The 20,034-nt window shown below is 42.2% G+C and overlaps 1 protein-coding gene across 1 annotated transcript; it reads right to left on the reverse strand.

Annotated features, from left to right (window-relative positions):
• Nucleotides 1–129: 129 nt before the first annotated feature.
• Nucleotides 130–11,068, reverse strand: LOC128885073 (uncharacterized). The gene is made up of 18 exons (XM_054138834.1): nucleotides 10,776–11,068; nucleotides 10,554–10,696; nucleotides 10,404–10,467; nucleotides 9,837–10,008; nucleotides 9,505–9,650; nucleotides 8,999–9,131; nucleotides 8,585–8,864; nucleotides 7,836–7,889; nucleotides 7,248–7,419; nucleotides 6,816–6,922; nucleotides 5,719–5,948; nucleotides 2,654–2,928; nucleotides 2,260–2,402; nucleotides 2,119–2,182; nucleotides 1,550–1,721; nucleotides 1,279–1,418; nucleotides 1,095–1,212; nucleotides 130–992 (listed from the first exon to the last, which is right to left on the reverse strand). The coding sequence occupies exons 1-18, from the start codon at nucleotides 11,006–11,008 to the stop codon at nucleotides 141–143; spliced, it is 3,498 nt and encodes a 1,165-aa protein (XP_053994809.1). The 5' UTR covers nucleotides 11,009–11,068; the 3' UTR covers nucleotides 130–140.
• Between the last annotated feature and the right edge of the window lie 8,966 nt (nucleotides 11,069–20,034).

Genomic DNA, 20,034 nt, shown 5'->3' on the forward strand with positions numbered 1-20,034 from the left:
AGACGAAAGATAAGTAACGTAAATGCAGTTGCGTTATTAATGAAACGATTCTGTACATGGGGTATGATACGTACAAGTTTCGCTTACACTCGGTACGAGAGCATGTAAAAATAAACGTTACAAATAGATGATCGTTTCAATTATTTAGGTTCTCTTATTCTAATTCTCGAACGTGGGAATAACTCGTTCCAGTACACGGTTGGCATCGGTAGCTGGTTGTGCGAAATTTGTTCATCTTCTTTATCAGCTTCGAGGTCAGGTTCGTGTCCCAACAATTCCAAAAAGAAGAGTGCGCCGAAGTAAACGATTTCGATAACACTGATCAGACTAAAGCCAATAAAGAATCCGCAAGTGCCACCGGCATCGCTCAAATACTCGTACCATCGGTAGCTTTTGTCTTGCTTCAAACACGTTATTTCGCTTTTTCCGAAATACATATGAAGAAGACTGTAAGTTGTCGAGTTGACGTTGTAACGTGAGAGTTTACCGAAGTCATCCGGTGTCAATTCAAGAACATAACTGCTAGCTATATATGTGTTATCCTCGCACGAAGGATAACAATTTCGGCAGTAGAGCGTTCGGCTATTGTTTATTAGAGAAGATAATGTTTCATCTGGATAAGGTACTGTGTAAAGTCTTTTATTTCTGTATTTCCTCAGACACGGTAAGTCTTCTGTTGTGCAAATCTTGACGGAGGGTTCCGTTGGCCGTGGCTGGAGGTAGAAGAATGGTCTGCACTTGCAGTTATTCCATATATCTTCTATTTTGCAGGCTAGTATACAATCGCTGGCGGTGTAAGTGGTGGAAATCGATGGTCTTTCGTCCGGAAAGTAGCATCCGCGTTTGTCGATAGGATACGACCGAATATTTTCGCTGCTGCGTAATGCAACTACATTCAGTACCACGTCTTTCTCGGCTAATGGAGCGAGCACAAACTCCACCACACCGCCGGTACTCATGTCGGGGTAATCGTTTGGGTCGAATACCATAACCTGATGACGAGTACGTATAGAAAATTAATCAAAAATCCGTACAATGTATCGAGTTCCTTGGTCCGATGCGAACATTATTTGTGCAAAAAAAAAAAGAATTACCCTCCAGCCAGTAGTAGACAAAATGGGATAGAAATAATCATCCGTAGTTGAATCCAATACCAACGTTAAACCGTTTTCCCTGCCCGTGTTTTCTACCCGCCGTGCTTTTTTCTCAGATCTGGAAAAATACATACCAAAATGAGAACATCGTGACGCGAATTACAGAGGGTTTCTCGAAACATACTCGAGCATGTCGTCCGGGATGTAATTGAAAGTGCAACAGAATCCAAACTCCGTTCGACTTAGCGTGAATATGTCTGAACAGTTTTCCTTCTCGTTTTGAAACTTACAAAGCACGAGCATTTCCGAGCATTCCGGAGTCAGCTGAAATTCCATTTCTTCTTATTAAAGTAATTGTTAAAAGAAAAAGAGAAAAGATACGACAATAGAGGGACCCGAAAATATCATTGGTAAATTGCGTAATGACAATTTAGACGACGCTTAACGTTACTCACGCTCATCATAAGGTCAGTGATATTATAGTCATCGTTGTAAAACTCGGAGAGAAGTAGAGTAATCTGGGTGTAATTATCAGCTTCCGCGTACGGTGACTCGTAAAAACCACCGAGCGTCCAGAGTGCTCCGAGCGTTTCGTCGAGAGTCAGGTTAGAAATATTGGCGTTATATCTGTCTCCGAATTAATTGAAATGTCTTCGTGAAAGCACATTGGAACATTTTCAAAAGAAAATTTGTTCGTTAATTCTAGAGAAACTTTAAGGATCTCTAGAACTAACTCCCCGCTTTTATACATTATTTGGATCACGTTTATGCTCTTTACTGTTTGTATTTCTCGCTTAATTTACTTACAAATAAACACACACACACACATACACGCGCGCGCGAGTGTTTCTAGTGCAATTATCGAAATTGCCTGTGCGATGCAATTTTCCACATTGCAGGCGACAATGTTGTGCTAAATCCTTTTGTTTGATTATGAATTAGGTACAAGTCCTATCCCTAAAAACAATGCTACGTTCTCGTGTCTCCCGTACTTGTGTTTATTTTATGCTCGGTTATTGCTTACATTTCAGTCGCCAATTCTGTCACCTTCCGGAGACTTATTCTGTTAATGCTGCAAATAGCGACACCTGAAGGTACAGAAAATTAGAGCTCGCATTAAAGTAGCTCGCAATTAGTGACGGTTAACGAATCTCCACGAATCTACCTGGGAACTCAACGTCTCGAGTATGATAAGGTTCTGCCTCGGGTGTGGCTGTTATAGGTGTATCAATGAACTCTTGATAAATTACCAGAGAGAAAAGGAACACCACGAATATAGTACACATGTATGCCATAATCCATACAGTTCTGAAATGATTCGAACGATAGTTTTCATCGGTTACCATCCATAAATAGCCTTTTTTACTTTCACTTTCTCTTTCTTTTTCTTTATAATAATATAATATTATAATATTATGACAGGTATAATATTATGTATAGCTTAAAGATATTATACGTATGTAGACTTGTCATCTTTATCGAAGAAACGTCGATTACAATGTGCATACGTCGCAACGCTCGCGACGTATTAACTTGTACTTCCGTCGATTTCAATTTACCTATCGAACCACGTTGCTCGATCTTCCACCAGATACTTGAGGCCCACCAAACTGGAATGTTTGCAGTACAGCTTAAAGCATTTTGTTAATGTTCGAAAGCAGCTCGATTGCGAGGATCGTTTGCGTGCACCTTGTGAAACCCATCCATACGAAACGCCGCGTTTATCTCTGTGTTGCGGGCTTACAATCGGCATTTCACTGTTCGTTGTAGCCATCGTTCGTGTAACGAGAACGTAGAGAATGAATGGCCGAATTTCCGCGAGGTATTCGTACAACTACGTACGTGGGTAGATATTACACGCTTCGAATCCTACGAAAATCGCAAATATAATTAATTACATTTGTTCTCAAGAAATAACTCGGAATAAACGGGTTCTCGTAATAACGAATACATGAACCAACATGTTTGTGTTTGTTTGTATATACTGTATTTTTGTATGACCGTATTTTGTTAATTATTAAGGGTAGGAAAGAAATAATTACTTTTCTGCAGGTAGTAACTGCAAAGAACCCTGTGGGTGACACCTACCAAAAAAATCAAGAATGATGATCGGTTATTTAGCTAACACATGTAAAAGTTTCAAAACGGTCGGAGTCCTGGAACATGGTTAAATAATTAAAAAGAAACAAAAATCCCGTGCGTTACGGTCCGTGCAATGGGCCGAAGGAGAATGGAATAATATTGTCAGACACACTACGCGTATCGTTACAGCTATATGCATTCGGCAGCCTGCCGACGGAAGGGAGGTAACCAATTTCAACAACTTTGTAATTGATTATTTCTTAAACGATATCTAGACGTTGTTTACAAACACGCGCTGTGCGTCGCTCGATGGATTGTAACTTAGTTGTAAATGATTAAAAAGAAACAAAACATGCAATATGAAACGAACTAAATGTCACGTGACGTTAACATATTGAACCTTGGTCGAATCATTGTTTTATAAGCTATTAGACTGTGTAGTGAAAATATGCAGTCCCTGTCATATGCATAGCTGTAACTATATGCATAGTGTGTCTGACATTATCTCATTCTCCTTCAGCCGTGTACGATGCGCGTAGCGTGTCTGACCATTATCTATCTCGTTCTCCTTCAGCCCCATGCACGGGGCGTAACGCATGGGATTTTTGTTTCTTTTCAATTATTTAACCATGTTCTAGGACTCCGACTGTTCTGAAACTTTTACATGTGTCAGCTAAATAATCGATCATCATTCCTGATTTTTCTTCATAGGTGTCACTCTCAGGGTTCATTGCAAATACCACCCGCAAAAAATAAATTATTTATTTTCTACCCTTAATAATTAAAAAAATATACAAGATGCAGTTTATAAGTACGAATATTTCGTTTTTGCAGAATTTAAATATCTGAAATAGCAACCGAGAAAAAAATTAATAAAGTTAAGAGTGTTTACCCTCATACTACCCTTAAACGGGGTGGTAACAGTCTGAAACTTTGTGGAACGATGTTTTAGGCCAAAAGCATTGCACGGCACATAATAGCAATGAAAACTGCGGTGGGAGCCGATTGCCTATCCTTATTATACTAGATCTTTTTCACGTACACAAATGTACATACATCGTTACGCGTGAACTGAAACAGTATGCACCTGGTTTGCGGTGTATATCGTTGAAGAGAATGAGAGATAACAGCTATTATGACAATTGTACTCTGGGAAATGTGTTCGCCATCGTACCAGCTTTTTTACGATCGATAGACGGTTGCGCGTGACGTTTTTCACTTGTCGTTAGTATACATACGTACGTATCTACGTACTGTTAGTGTATCTGTGGCTCTAATTTAAAGAAAACGAAACGAAATAACCCAGACTTAACCCAGACATTTCTGACTCGGAGTATAGATTCGGAAAAAAAAATTCTCCATACGCGTACAGATAGTTTCGTACTTTAATATTTTACAATTACGTGGTGCATTTTATGCGCGATACTACATACGAAGCGTTTCGTTTAAAAAAAAGAGACTAGCGCCAAACTAATTGTGTACACACTGCAAACAACCGATTACTTACGGCGCAGAAAGCTATTGCATATCTTGTGGTTACACGACGCCAACGATTCAACATCGAAACTTCCTCGACGACTGCACTCTCTGCAATGTTTTCTATGCGGATCGAAAAACCGATCGTAGCTTTGTTTTGCTTGCAACACGTGTCGCCTGCGCGACACTGCAATTCGTCTTCGGAAAGGTCGCGCATATGTATCTCTCGCAACGTTCAATTATCGTTGCGACTCGCTTATCTCGTGTATCGTCAGCTACAGGTTATACAAAAAAAAAGAGTTCGTAGACACGTTTCCCTTAGTGTAATGTTAAAATATGAGACTAAACCAATGATAATCTCGCGGTAGGTCGCGGTCGTTTCGTAGGATGTTACGTCATCGAATTATACATGCACATATGTAGATACATGTTTCGTTATAAAAATGCGTCGTTCGTCGAACGTAACCGTCTTTGGCAGTTATCATGCAACCCCGACAGCCGGTCTAGCAACGACCGGTGCACGCAAATTAGATCAAGTTTACACGACGTTAATCGAATCTCCGTGACTCGACCGTTTTCCCGCCTGTCCACGGCTCGACGACCATCCTTTTGTCGATACCTAAACGCAAACGCAAACGTATGCGCGTGGTTCCAAGCACATTCTGCCCTTGCGATGTTTCTACGGAATGAAAATTTATGTTGCGACTAGTTCACAGAGCTCGCAAAGAATGCTATTGATACCGAATCCATATACGTATGTGTACGTATACTATCGAGATTGCTATAAATACAATTGAAATAAACCTGCCAACAAGTATTTTTGAATGCAATGTGCAATTTATGCAGAAGAACATACATTTTTTTTAATGCAACGTGAAATTATTATCGAAGCGTTCGTTGTTTATTACTAGAAAAGAAAATGCACGATCTTGCCACGAAGATTGTCCAATCTTGGTTTTTTCCACCTCACACGTAAACAACTTTTGTCCTACTCTCGCAAGTACGTACATATGCATACGTACATGTAAGCAGATGTTTAAGATACGTAACGTTATTATTTAAAAGCAATTCGTTCTGGACGGTTCGCCATCGTCTCGAGTCTCGTTCTCGGATACAATTCGCCCCAATAAATTGTCTGTAACGGTAACCGTTTACGCTCAGTTTCATCTTCGATACCGTCAGAGGAATCTGGTCCTTTTAAAACTTCCAACACGAAAAGCCCGACGAAATAACTCAACTCCACGATGGCGATGAGGCTGAAACCAATAAAGATGCCACCGATTCCACTGGCCTGGCCTGAAAAATTCCAACATTCTATAGTCCGAGTCAAATTAACGGAACACTTGAAATAACTATTAAATTAAACATTTAATGAGACCTGCGAAAAATTTACGATTATTCGCACAGCCACTGGAGACCATAAAAACCTACCGAAACGACAATTATCCGAAACGAATGGATTTGTAAAAGTAACGAACGACGTAAATACGAATTAAAAAATTATAAATTATGATCCCGCGAACCGCGAACAAAACAAACTAAATCTCCCGTTTTTATTCAACGTGAATTTACATCGAATTTGCGTATCTAAAATGCTGTTAACCACGTAAGAAGGGTGCTCCTATCTTTCTGTTACGCAGACGTGAAATTATGCACGTCGTCACGACCGTGTCCGTGTCCGAGCCCGTGCCACACCGGCTGCGACACAAAAACGTTCCACTTTGGCGCGTTCCACGGTGTAGGAGAATTCTCGTAACAAAAGATAACAAGTCCTTTATCCCGAGTGCATTACACTACTTGTAACACCTACCGAGCGAGTGTGTCTCTAACATAATGGATCAACTCGTGCAGAAGCAGTTTCGTTGCGCTTTTATTTCCTCCGGCTCGAGGCAACAGATTACATTCGCGCGGAAACTTTATGCTACCAATCCCCTACGTTACACAACGAAATCCTTTGCGTTTGCTTCGCGATCCTTAACCTCCTGCTTTCCAATTTTATTTAGTACCGTTTTCATGAAATTCTCTTTAATACAAATTTTACTATTTTTCACGTCGACTTTCTCTTCTCCTATATTCATTTAACCAAGTCGGGACAGTGACTGTTACAGACCGCTTAAAACTAAATTAAGCACTGAATAAGCATCCTAGAAACGCTGTACTCACTCAAAAGGTCGTACCACTGACTGGCCACGTTTTGTTTCAGCTTTACCGTGCCAACACGAGTGAAGTACACTTGCACGGTGCTTTGATTCGCATAGTCGACGCCGTTCCTTGGAAATCATTTTAACGTGACTAATTAGAAGACATATGTACGAAACGTACCAGTCCATTTTGTATGTTCAATAAAAAGGGCTTATGTCACCTTCGTGCGTGCACATTCTTCTACATCTTCTTCGGGAGAAGGAGACGAGTATTTTTAAATATTTCACAAATATTGCAAATTACGTTTATATAGGTACAAATCGATTACGTTGTTACGATTACTCGAGCTCTTGTCGCTTATTTTTTTTTTCTTTTTAATGCTTTCGTACTTTATACGGTGACTTAAACCTTTTCTGTGAAACATCGGAAAAAATGCTCCGACCCGATACCCACAGTAGTTTAGTTTGATGACGACCACGGGTCATGCGAGTAGAGAATGTAGACTGCAGACTGTATGTCACGTCGTTACACGTGGGAAAGCAATGGCTGCAAATCAAAACTTCGTTATCGTCTTTTGTATCAACGCCATGGCGATGTGCGTGAGGCATGGCGGTAAACCATTTATCTGTAATTTAAGAAAGAGTCAAACGATTAGTTCGATAGATTTCAGACGAATGGTACAGGATTTCCAAGCGCTCCCTTTTAAATTCGCATTTAAAATTCTCTCATTTCGGTATTCTAATTTCTCAATTCTTCGCTTACTAGCGTACCAAACTACATTTCCTGCCGTTCGATAGCGCGCAGCTACTTTGCGATATAATATATTTATATATTCGCTATATATCGGCGTCACTGCCGATATTGTCATTTAAACGGATTCAGGTTTGATTTCTGCAACTGTGGCAGAATCCGACTTGGGTGGGTTAATTAATCGGGGGCACGCCTCGCGTGGAATGTAACACGATGCAGCTGTGAATACTAAACAGCTCGACGGTGGTTCATAATTTATGCAACGTGGATTTCGATTTCGAAGGTGCTTACGTTTGTGCTGCGACAAACACGGCACGTCTTCCAAGTTGCAGACCCTCTTGGAATCTGAAAAGCAATAAACCAAGATAGGATTCAATTGCTCTAACCGTGTAATGTTAATTAAACGAAACGATAAGTAATGTAATAGAGTCGTTTGAAGAACAAAAGTATTTTCCTCTTATATTCCTCGTTAGTATCGCCTTACGATGCAACGATATCAACTACCTAATGGATAGTAGATATTCCTTCCTTCGATTTGCATCTCGTGAGAATAATATCGCGTTTCTTATGTAGTAGTAAACCTGGCCGTCATACATATTTATTTTCTATTAAGCTGATCTTTTCGCCAACAGGCGGCCCGCGCGCAGAATTTTGTTAAATATGACGAGCAAAGGGAGGGTCAACAAGCGTTGCTTACAAGTTTGTCTCTGAAGGGAATTTACTTGGTAAATAACTCGCGTAAAATTAATCAAAGCACGGCAAACGTGTACACACTCGTTAATATCGCTTGACTTTCACAGCATACTCGCATGTTATCTACGATATATGTATGTACATGTATGTACCTAGCCTTCGTGTGGTTTTTATGTAAGCACGATCTTTTTGTATTTTTTACCGTAGCAATTTTATATAATATATTCAGTTGAAAATTTTGCAAATTTCGCAACCCATCGTTACGATAGATAATAACGAATAAGAATTCCAATTACGAATATTACGTGTAGAATAATTTCTCGTTGTTTAAATGCAACTGGAGTTACCATTTGGCAGATAGAATGGTATGCATCCGCAGGTATCCCATATGTTCCTAGTTCTGCATTCGACAATGCAGTCGCTGTAAGTGTAAGAAGCGTGCGGCGAATCCATCTCCTCGGGAAACACGCAGTGTCGCTGCTCCAACGAGATTGACATAATGTTTTTCGTGCCGTAAGATATGATCGCACGAAGCTCCACGCTCTGTTGCGTTTCCGCGGACACGAAAATCTCGGAGACACCACCGCTGGTAGTGTCCGGATAATCGTGAGGATTGAAAATCGTCACCTGTTGGAACGCACCTGTCCTATCAACGGTGCAACAAATCTCGCCCATGGTACCGTCATTTTATTTTTGTATCTTTTTCTGACACTGTCAGTTTTGCTTTGGTGATTTCGTTTGAAACAAAACAGTGTATTTACCTTCCAACCAGTGATGGGGAAAATAGAATAAAAGTAATCGTCCAGAAACGGTTCCAACAAAACCGATAGACCTTGGTCTGGGCCAAAGTTGTCCACCTTCGCTGGTTCTAGTCGGTGATCGACGGCGTCGTTGCTACGGCGAAGATACAGCGAAAAATCAAGTGAATTTTATTTTATTTTATTTTACTCTCCAAAAGCTGATTATCTTTTATTCGTTGTTCTTTCGCATCTCTGCGAAAAAGCATATGGTTGCGTGCACGAAACGGTGCCGCGTTACCGACGAAATAATTTCAAACGAAGGGATGAGAGAGGAAGAAATAAAAGTAAGCTTCGACTCTTTATACATTTTCCGAGCATGCGCCGCGAAAACTGCACTCCTGTTCCGTTCTTAAATGTTGGTTAGTTACATGTACGTAGATATGCATGTATTGCGTTGCGAAGCGCGTGACTTTTAGATCGATACAACGGGATATCGCGCAGAAAAATAACGAATTTTCGAAACTCACAACGCTCTGTCGTCTTGTTTGATGGCGTAATTGAAAATACAACAGAATCCGTCCTGTGTCTTGCGAAACTCAAACACCTCCGAGCAGTTTCTGTCCTCGTCGTGGAAACGGCATTTCGAAAGTATGGCCGAGCATTGCGGCGTTAGCTGAAATCCCTCCGATGATGTTATTACTAAACTTTTTCACCAAAATGCAATGAACCGAGATTTCCACGGAAAACAACATTGTTCATGAATGAAACATACGAGAATTTCAAAGCTTCTACCGTTTTAATTAAATATAATATTTCTCGTGGAATCGTTGGGAAAAAGAGATTACCGAATGTTACTTACACGCTTCATTATGTCAGTGATATTGTAATCGCCGTTATAATACTGTGTTAGAAGTTTATGGATTTGGTTGGTTCGATTCAGCACCGACGTCTCGGAATTGTACAAAACGCTCAGCTCCGTAAACATCTCAAGAATTTCTTCGATGGACGATCGAGTAATGTTCCGCTCGAAACTATTCGGAAAAACGTCGAATCGTAATAATTCCATGAACCGTGAAAGATACACTTTCTAATCATTTTCAGTCCAGAATAATTTTGTCCAGTAGTTTATGTGTCGATGACGAATGAAATATAAAGCATCGAATGTTTTTAAAGCGAAGCGTGGCGTGCGAACAAACGGGTTTTGTGCGAATTGTGTAAATGACGAAGAGAATAACGAAAGAAACGTTCCAGCCAAATATAAAATTAAGCATTCAATTTCGTGCGAAACTCTCGAGCATCCAGCACGGATTGATGGCAGTCGGTGGTGGTAGAAATGAACCGAGTGTACTTTCTTCCAAAGTTATAACCGTGGTTCCATTTTTCGTGAATGGAACTCGTGCTTTGTTTAATATCCGAAAATCCTTACATTTCGTTTGCCATTTCCAGGGCGGCCTGACGACTAATTCGATTAATGCTACAGATGGCCACGCCTGAAAACAAACGCTTCCAATTTGGTACAGCAGTCTAATGTTAACGCGAATTGAATGTTTTCTTGCGGAATGCATGTATGATTCACCTGGAAAATTCAAGTCCTGCGTGGGAAAATATTCCGTGTCCACGCTTGTGAAGCAGGGATTCTCGAAAAAGTCATCAAGCTGATGGTAAATTGTGTAAATCATAGCGGGCACGATGACCGAATACACCAGAATTAATAGAACTCTAAAAAGATTTCGGTTGGACGATAGAACGGCGGCGCATACTATCGTTCAACGTGATTAAACGTACGACTCTAAATTACCTGCTATACCATGAAGTTTCAGGTTCCACGAAATAGTTGAATCCAGCTAGCTTGCTGTACTTGCAGTACATCTTCGAGTGTTTTATTAATGTGTTAACGAACCACGATTTGCCGTAGCGTTTACCTTGATCGGAGCGTTTACGTTCGACTCGGTTCCGAAGATACAGGGAAAGCTCCTTTTCGTGTATCGCTGGTTTATTTTCATCGTAGAATAGCATTTTATCGTCTTTCATGAATCGACCTCTGCGATTTGTAAATGTAAAAATGTTTACTTTTTCCAGTAGATGTTACGCTCGGCACAGTTGCGCGAACGTCCGATTATCGCCTTTCGGTATTTACACGATTACTGGCTTCTACGCCGTTTAGCTACATTCGACTTTGTGAAATGCTCGTCCCTCTCCTCCGTTGCTGCAATCGTTTTCACAGCGTCGACACAGGGATCGCAAGCAGCGTCGCGTATCTTTGGGATCGTTTAGTTACTACAAGCGATGACCATCGTTTGTTTCACGCAAGTCCACCTCGAATCGTTGACGCGGTCACGACACCACGGATATCGTTTCGAGTAGTTTTTCCCTCTCGATTATCCATATTTTCTTTTCATAAAATGTTCAAACTTGCCCATTGATCATGTTACATTTTAATTATATCACTTGCCTTTGCATGTGTCATATTTAACGTAGCATTAAATCACACCTTGCTGACGCGGTCGGCGCCGCGGAGGAGTATTTTTTCTAACCCTGTGATATTTGTTTCCCCGCTCTCACCTTGATTCGCGAGCCGCTTGATTTCGGATCCACCGCGACTTCAAGGGTTCCACTTTACGGCCAAGTCGTAATTTTCTCGGTGAAAGATTATCGCGATTATTTTCGCTATGAAACATTAAACGTACGTCCTGCGAACGCAATTATTATCGTGGCGTCGCGGACGCTGGATTTTAACGGTGTCACATTTCGCGTGAAAGGGGCTTTCCGTTTCCGTGCGTCTCGAGTATGGACGCTATTATTTATACGCATGTACGTTCGTTTATGTTCGTTTCGATTACCTCCGAGTAAATTACTAATGTCCTACAGCTGCCGTATGTCGACAAATATTCGAGGGAGGCGGGCGGGATAGCTTTTCTTTGACAGTAGTTGTTTGGTCTTCGGCGTACCCGTATTAGCACACAGTCTATGTACATGTATCTGTGTCAGTGTTTGGATGCGAAGCGCCTAGAAAGCCCGCGGAAATTGGAATCAGAATTCAATTGTTTCGCGCAGATATATCGCTGCCGCGAAAATTATTTTAAATAGCCAACCGAATCGATCCCCTCCTCCCTCAACCACTTTACATATCACACTCCACAGCCCCGGAACGTTTTGGAACCGTCGTTATCCGCGCATTATGTAGCGTCCCATTAATCGCGCGGACAAATAGTTTTGTCACCGCTATTAATTTACAATGCTCTAGTAATATCCTCCTATAAATTTACACGGGAAACGAACGATTCTCGTTTGCCTCTCGTGTATTTCGAGAGATTAAACGACACCGTGTATTCGATAATTCATATCGGTAATCGTGAAGCCACGGTTGTAATGGATCCGGGGAATGCGGAATCTGCTGTAACTTTGTATCAAAGAAGAGCAACGAAAATAAAGGTGTCAGCCATCGGATTAACGTTAACGTTGTTGGATTTTCTCAACTGTTGGAAGGTTCGTGTATCCGACACTAATCGACCAAATTTCAAATTCCATCGGGGATGATACCATCTGCGTTTCCATAAATTGCATCCGCTTACAGCGATTGCCTAGGCAAATACGACGATTCCATCTCGCGGAAACGCGGAAAAGGGCCGCGACCGAGTGTACGGTGAATCATAAATTGGAAAAACCGTTTCAAGAGTGTTTCTTCACCTTTATTCGTCGACTTTTCTCGTTGTCGAGCCAGAGAGTCCCTCATTTTTAATGCATTAAAATACGTCGCCGAACAAGCAGGCGAGAGACGTGAATTCTACAAAAATCTATCGGGAAACGATAGAAAGGTGAGCGGAGAAAGGGAGGAACCGATCCGTGTCAAGTAAAAGCGAATCGATGCTAAAATACGAATATAATAATACCGCGTGACCGTGTAAGTGCGCAATTGATCGGAATACTCGGAAACAAGTGTCGTCCGTACCATCCCGCGTCGCGTCGAGAAGACTATTTGGATCGAAGATGTTATCGTGATTTCAAGTATGTCTGCGAGATGCATATATTGTATATCGGCGAACGTAATTATCTCGCCTCGTGCCTCGACCGAATAGTCCAATTACCTTCTTGCGATACCTTCGGAATAATGTGAGCCACGGTGTAACTTAATCCCATTGTCAGGCAATGGAACTTTGGACAAGTGGGTTCCGTTACTTGCAATGTCTTCCTCCTGCTTGGAATTCTTACGATTCTTGCGAAATTAGTTTTACCAAGACATTCGAAAGAAACATTCTTCAACGGACAAGAACTTGAGGTGCAGGTACAGACTACTTCTAAAAGGTTTCGTTCTCTTTTAGCGTATAGCGTAATGACGGATGATGAGTCGATGGTCGAGTACGTTATCGTTCGCTATACGTTTATCGTAATAAATGCATGGTATGAGCCGATATCGGGAATACGAGAATCTGCCGAGGCCGTTGCCCGTTGGAACTTGGCACTAGCAACCCGTGATCGATAAACGATTTCGTTGGAAATTAAGGAGAGTCGTAGGTACCGTATCGGAACACCGGGTGATCGGGTCAGCTCTAATCGGTCGCTATTTTGCTCGGGTATGCACGTGTATCTGATGCACCGAAATAGTGATTTACCGGACATCAGTCAAACAGTGCCACATGTTACCAGTCACCGTCATAACCGTGCGTCATATCGTTGTCGCCGGGTGTCACGTGTCACGTGTCCCTCGTTTCGACAAACTATTTCGTTTTCGTGCGATCCGATTCGACCAGCGCGATGACATTGCGCGAAATTTCGCGCGACGAGCCTCGCGGTATGGTATAATATAACGAAAGATGATTTGAATGACTTTAGGTAATTAAAAATCAGGAAGCAGGGAAGCAATTTCGATTTTCTACGTATTTCATTCCGAAACAGAATCCAAGAGAAATGTAGAGAACCAGGCGAACCACCCTCGCCAAGGAACAGTTTCCTTTACGCGAAATTGTGCGGTAAGATCTTCGTTATCAGCGAAATCAACAAGATTCCTCCTCCCGATGTATGTATAATACATATGTATGTATGTATGGTGGTAATCGCACGCTATAATTCCAAAGAAATTTACAGGTCTGCAAACTCCGTTCGACGTGCTATGCAATTAAACGTCTATAGTAGATTAATGTCGTGTTTTGATGAAAGATTAAACAGATGTGTACGTTTCTGATCGTTCAAGTAAATAATTCCAATTTGACGCTCGTCGACCGTCGCTATCGTTTCCCCATCGCGCATCGTTTCAAGCGCGACGATGCAACCAGACGTAAATCTCCGTGGCTCGATTTATTCTGCGAAGTGCAACGGCGCGTCTCGTTCCTGCATCTGTCGATCGACGTTGAGAATTCCGGTACGAGAATAATTTGAACCGATGACTAATACGACCAACGTTTTTCGTCATTTTTCCTCTCCATAATAACACGATGGTATTTCCAGTACTACGCTTACAATGATACACGTAGTGATATCCTATGTATTGTGTCGTAAAACTCCACGAACAGATCGGAGGAAAGAACGATGCCGTAAGAAAAAAAATCTTCGTTACTACTCGAGTCTGACCCATCTGTCGTAACAGTCCGTATCGCTCAGCGGACGACTTTTGAATTTCGAATGTCCCGATTTCCTACTTGTCCCACTCGCGTTCGTGGGAATACAAGTATGTACCCTTTTTCCCCTTTCTATTCATGGGACCGCGCTATTTCGAAACGGGAGGGGTACAAGGTCGTACGGTATCTTCGGACGTAGCTAATTACTCCGGTACTCTCTCGTGGTTCCAGAAAAGACGCGTGTTCGGGGTAGCAGTGTCGTTTCCGAAACCTTAACAGAATAAATCGGTACCTGGTAGAAGGTCATTGCGATTCGAAAGTTATTAAACGTTCTTCGTGGATCCCATTACGAGCCAAGGTAAATACAATTGCTCTACCGCGTTCATTCTACCCGAACGAACCGGACGTTATAATGTACGTGCGTTGAATAGCCGAGATGAAACGTTGGAATATCGAGGTTTTATGGTACACGATATCGGCTTGGAAACGGGATGAGTTACGACCGAAGGAAACTACTTTTTTGACGCTGTGCGTCATGGACGCTGGAGATGTATCGAGTCGTTACGTTGATGGTAGACTTTGAAAATTCACACGCATACCGATTGCCATCGCTATGATTTAACGGCGTCGCTATTCGACGCGACGCCGACGCCGACGCCGACGCCGACGACGCGATAAGAAAACAAGTCAGAATTTTATTCGAATAATAGGTGTCTACGTGTATTACATTTTCATACGACCATTTCTTTTCGCGAGACGTAACGAGATAGTGCGATGTTGATGATAAAAAATGAAGTGTTTCTATTAAATGTGATTTCTGTTATCTAAAGTTCTCCCGCGGTAAAGGATACGGTACATTTTCCAGCGTATCCAGTGGTTCGTGAAGAGATATACAGGGCAGTGTCGAGGATTAAATAAATACTAAGAGGGCAATTACTATATCAAACGGGATATAAGTATACCGGTGGGGTTTGATTAAAGTGCGGGACCCATTCGATTCATTGAAATTCATTAGAAGTGGGGTTAAAGTCGTGTCAGCCATTCGTCGCTTCCGCACGATATACGCGTGAAAATTTAAACACGAGTCACGTCTCATAGATGGGTTAAGGTAGCTTTAAAGTACTCTACGTGCACAAGTTACCCGTTGTACTACCATACCAGAATGTGCCTTTCAAATTTCATCGATTCTTTTCGTAAAATTACCATCTGTAAGAATAGAATGCGTGCAAAATTCGGTACGTGGTATGTTGAGAACGCATTTAAATGACATACTTGGCTTGAAAGTTCTTGAAAGACAAATAAAATTCAACTAGACAATTAAATATTTACTGGCAATATTTATTGATCGCGTAAAAATTGAGCCAAATCGTAAACGAACAAACTTGAAATCGAGCGTTAAAATTTTTCTGCGAGAAATACGTATGACTGTTTTTTCACCCAGCCTAATTGGTAACACAAATTAACCAACACGATCAACTAATTCGTGTACGATTGTTTGAAGAACCATCGAATGTGTAGTGAATTCGATCAAGGGGTTTCGCGAGTAAAATCAGTCAAAGCAAGCCAACAAAGAGAGTAACCATAAACGAACGACCAGAGGCGTCCAACCGAACAATTCGATAACTTGATTGTATCCGGCATGGTTAAAAAAATGTCAAATCATGGTTCACAGGGTTCTTTTGACGGAACGTGACGCTCTCGGAGCGGAACAATTCGCCGGCGGAACATGATCGACAACGGAGCTTCAATGATGCCGACGCGACGTTGCACGCGCCAATTTCGATGGCTATCGATCGGGAGAATCCACACAGTGCCGGGCAATTAAATTTTCTCCCCGGCAACACTTCGCGGAGTGCGAAAAAGCGCGAAAAATCGCAAAGGTTAATCGCTGTAATACGGATTTAACACGTTGGCTGGCACACGCGAGTTTAACGAAGTCGAGCGGCGCGTGTCAACATCGCGCCCCGCCGCGCCGCACCGGAAACATCCCCGCCACTTGAAATGTTCATAGGCTCCAGAGAGGTCGCCAACTTTTCTCTCCAGCGATAATAGAACGTAATTTTTACCGCTACCTGGGAGCATAACGCGTTGCGTTATGTTAGGTTACTTTACGTTCGTTTTTCCTCCGAGACGTATTTTCGAGAATTTACTTTCGCCCATTCGCGCAACAATCGAATTTTTTGTTCAAAACGATATGTACAATTAACTAGAGATACCTACGATTAATCGCGATAATTTCACGAACGTTAAACAGCGATGGTGACGGAAATCTTATTACCAGGATTGCCACGGCTGGGAACCTGTTCGAAATGACATTCCAGTCACGTGGCGAATAAATTGCCCTGATATTCGTTCTCGCGCGAAAACGAGAACGAGAACGGAAACGAGAACGACTTTGCTGCTTTTAATTCGATTTCTCAGCCGATGTGACGCGATTCCGAGCAAATTTTGGGCGCGCGCGTAATTCCAACCGATTCAGAATGTTTGATTGTCTTCGAGCAATTTAAAGACGTACCCAATCCATGTTTTTTTTCTTGCATCTTTTTCTCCTAAAAATAAGTGCTATAATACCAACAGGGACAAAGGGACCGGGAAGAGCGTAGAAGAAGAAAAAGAAGCCAGACGGAATGGAAGGTCGAATAGATCGAATGGACGTTCGATGCTAGACGAGCACCGTGCGAAAGCTCAACCACCGTAAAACGAACCGCAGCTCGGGTATTTTAGCCATTGTTAGCGCGGTCCTTTGCCTCCTTATGGCAAACCCTTCTACTACATAGTGGTTGGCGTTCGTGATCATAACGCGGAAGGCGAAAGTACCGAGCTAGACCAGTTGGCACGTTCCTGGTCGGAGAAGAGGTATACGTCCTTCGCTAAAGGATTGTTCTCGTCGCGTCGAGGTTAAGACAAGATTTGGATCGTCTGTGCCTCGAATACCCTCGAACGAAGAACCGATCTTGCGGGTAATTGAGATTATCGCGAGTTTACCCAGTTCTTTATGGTCGAATTGTCGAAGCGATGCATTTGCCAAAATAGTTAAAAACTTGTCTGGATATAGCAGAAATAAAAGTAAACGTTTAACATTGATAGTTCAACTATTTTTATCGCTGGTGAATTTGAAAAAAATACAGTGGTTGTGTACAATTAGACGGTATTTGCAAACAGTAGCTAACCAAGTCCTCGCACGATACACGACTGTCTAACAGCGTATGTATTAAGTAGAACCGTAGACTGTGTAGATTTTACGCGCAGCCAACCCATAAGCGGATTCTGCCCATTTCTGTTTCTGTTCTTGAGTGTACCCAAGTATCTAGGTTAAGTTTAGCTCGTTAGTTGAAGTGAACTGTGCTTAGCCAGACACGCATAACCACCGCAACTTCTCGTAACTAACCGCGTCGGTAGTACATATTGCAAAGTTTGTAACAACATCGGCATGCCCGCGCAAGCGTCATACGGAACGTAATCGTTTCGAAAGTTTTCCAGTTTTAAGACAATTTCCAGGCAAACGTGCAATAATTAATATCTTCCAGCGAGTTGTCGGTACTTTGAAGAAAGTCATCTTCCCTTTCTTGTAACGACTACTACAAAGATAGTATCAACTTCGCTCGCTTTATAGAGACGAAACTCGTCAGCTTAAATATTTATTGACTGTCTCAACTTTCCGCATACTTATCATGGAGGGAGCTATCGCGAAGATAAATCGGCCCTCGGTGGTTTCCGGATCGATGAGAGCTCGCTTCTCTCATAAATAATCTTCCGTAGCATTCGCAGAGACGAATGGTTGAATAAAGTATCGTAAACATTTCTCTCTCGTGTTACGATTAAAGACGACTAAGTAATATGGCTCTTTAAGCTTTTCGATAGTTAAATTCGTCGAAGAAAAGTAGTTTAACGGCAAACACTCTGAGCTTGTTCGCGAGTCACCAGTGCGGGCGACGACGATGATGATGCGACCGACGCGACGCCAACGCCGACGTTTTAATCATTCGAACGATCATTTTGCTCTTGTGTGCGTTACGGATGACCCATTCCGAGCGCTTTCGAGCAGAAAGAGTTCAAAAAGGATTGAATCCGCAGTGTGGCTACACCGGGATAGGCGCTCGAGAAGGTTTTATCGGTTTTACCCGTCAAGCACCTGTCAGTCGCTCAAACACAGTCGTAATTACGAACACGCCTCATCGAGGACCTCCTTCTGAAACAGATCTTGTACTCTTTTCCCTCTCCTCCTTTTTCTTTCTATCCGATAGACTTCAACTCCGTGGAGCCCTCTTTCGAATCGCTTTTGTCGACTATGTGTGTTCTTGAACGCGACCTCTATTTTCACCGTGAGACAAGGGCTTCTAAACTCTTCCGATATTTCATTATGTTCCACTTTGAAATTTACCGTTCATTACCCGTCTGCCTTTTACTCGGTCTATCCTCTATCGAGCACTTTCATCGAATTTCTTCTTTTTCTTTCGTGTCTTCAATGAACTTCCGATTTAGATTTCAAGATGTACGCGTCGAGTCCTACCACTGATTACATTTTACCGATTTCGAAGTCTCTCTAATCTTGCGATGCTTGGCAATACGTATTAAACGTGGCTAGGTCACGCGCGACTCAAACTTTTGCATTCGTCGATGTTTTTCTAAATTTTTTCTCAAATTCTTCAAATGTGATGTTTCTCTAGCCATGGTCGAGTAAATTAAAATCATTGGGATAAACCGGTTATTCCCGATCCCAAAAGTGTCGAACCGTCACGTTTCTATTATGAATTCTGTCCGAATCGTAAATTAAGGTAAAGTGGTTTTTTCGATGCTCAATTCCGGAGACCCTTCCACGGCACAGAAGTTGGCAAAACACGTAGCGCGTTAACGCAGCGGTTAAAATTTCAATCAGAGAAGTCTGAACGCTCGGGAACCGACACCGACGCCGACGCCGCGGACGCAACGATGGCGGCGCAATATCAGGCTAAACTTCGTGAAACGCTTAATAATTCTCAGGTGGTTCGCTCAGGGAGTTGAGTTAACCAAAAAGTTTGGCCAAGTTCAAGTAATGCATACGGTAAGCAAGAAACGTCCGCAAAGTTTTCGTTAACAATTTTTATCCTGTCCAGCGAACGAGACGGAGTCTCTACGGCCTCCAAGCGTATCAATTATCAGCTGTTTTTTAAACCATCGCATCGCGTCGTTTTCGATGTCTACTAGGAGGGAGCCATTAAACGATCCGTTAGGAGCTAAAGTCACGAAGCAGTCGAGGACAAAGCTCCCAATTTGGCTCCTGTACGCCAACAGATTCGACAAAGTGCAAGCATCGAGACAAAGCGGACGGAAGCGTTCGCTTCTTACGTCGCGACGTTCCCATTATACCCTCGGTTTACTGCGAAATTAATCGATGATATCCTCGCGTAACGATACACGGTAATCGAGGCCATTAAATATTTAGCGAGCGTTGCGGTAAAGCTCCCTTCTCGACGCGATGGGAAATTCTGGTCAAAACTGTCGCGGATCCTCCGAGTTATTTACAAG

This window comes from Hylaeus volcanicus, chromosome 1, assembly GCF_026283585.1.
Source record: "Hylaeus volcanicus isolate JK05 chromosome 1, UHH_iyHylVolc1.0_haploid, whole genome shotgun sequence".
In the NCBI taxonomy this organism is placed as follows: Eukaryota; Metazoa; Arthropoda; class Insecta; order Hymenoptera; family Colletidae; genus Hylaeus; species Hylaeus volcanicus.

Coding starts and splice junctions, on each gene's coding strand:
- LOC128885073 (XM_054138834.1), bottom strand. CDS start 11,008: ATGAAAGACGATAAAATGCTATTCTACGATGAAAATAAACCAGCGATA. Junction 10,697..10,775: donor GAAACTTCATGGTATAGCAG/GTAATTTAGAGT, acceptor AAATCTTTTTAG/AGTTCTATTAATTCTGGTGT. Junction 8,865..8,998: donor TCCCCATCACTGGTTGGAAG/GTAAATACACTG, acceptor GCGTTCCAACAG/GTGACGATTTTCAATCCTCA.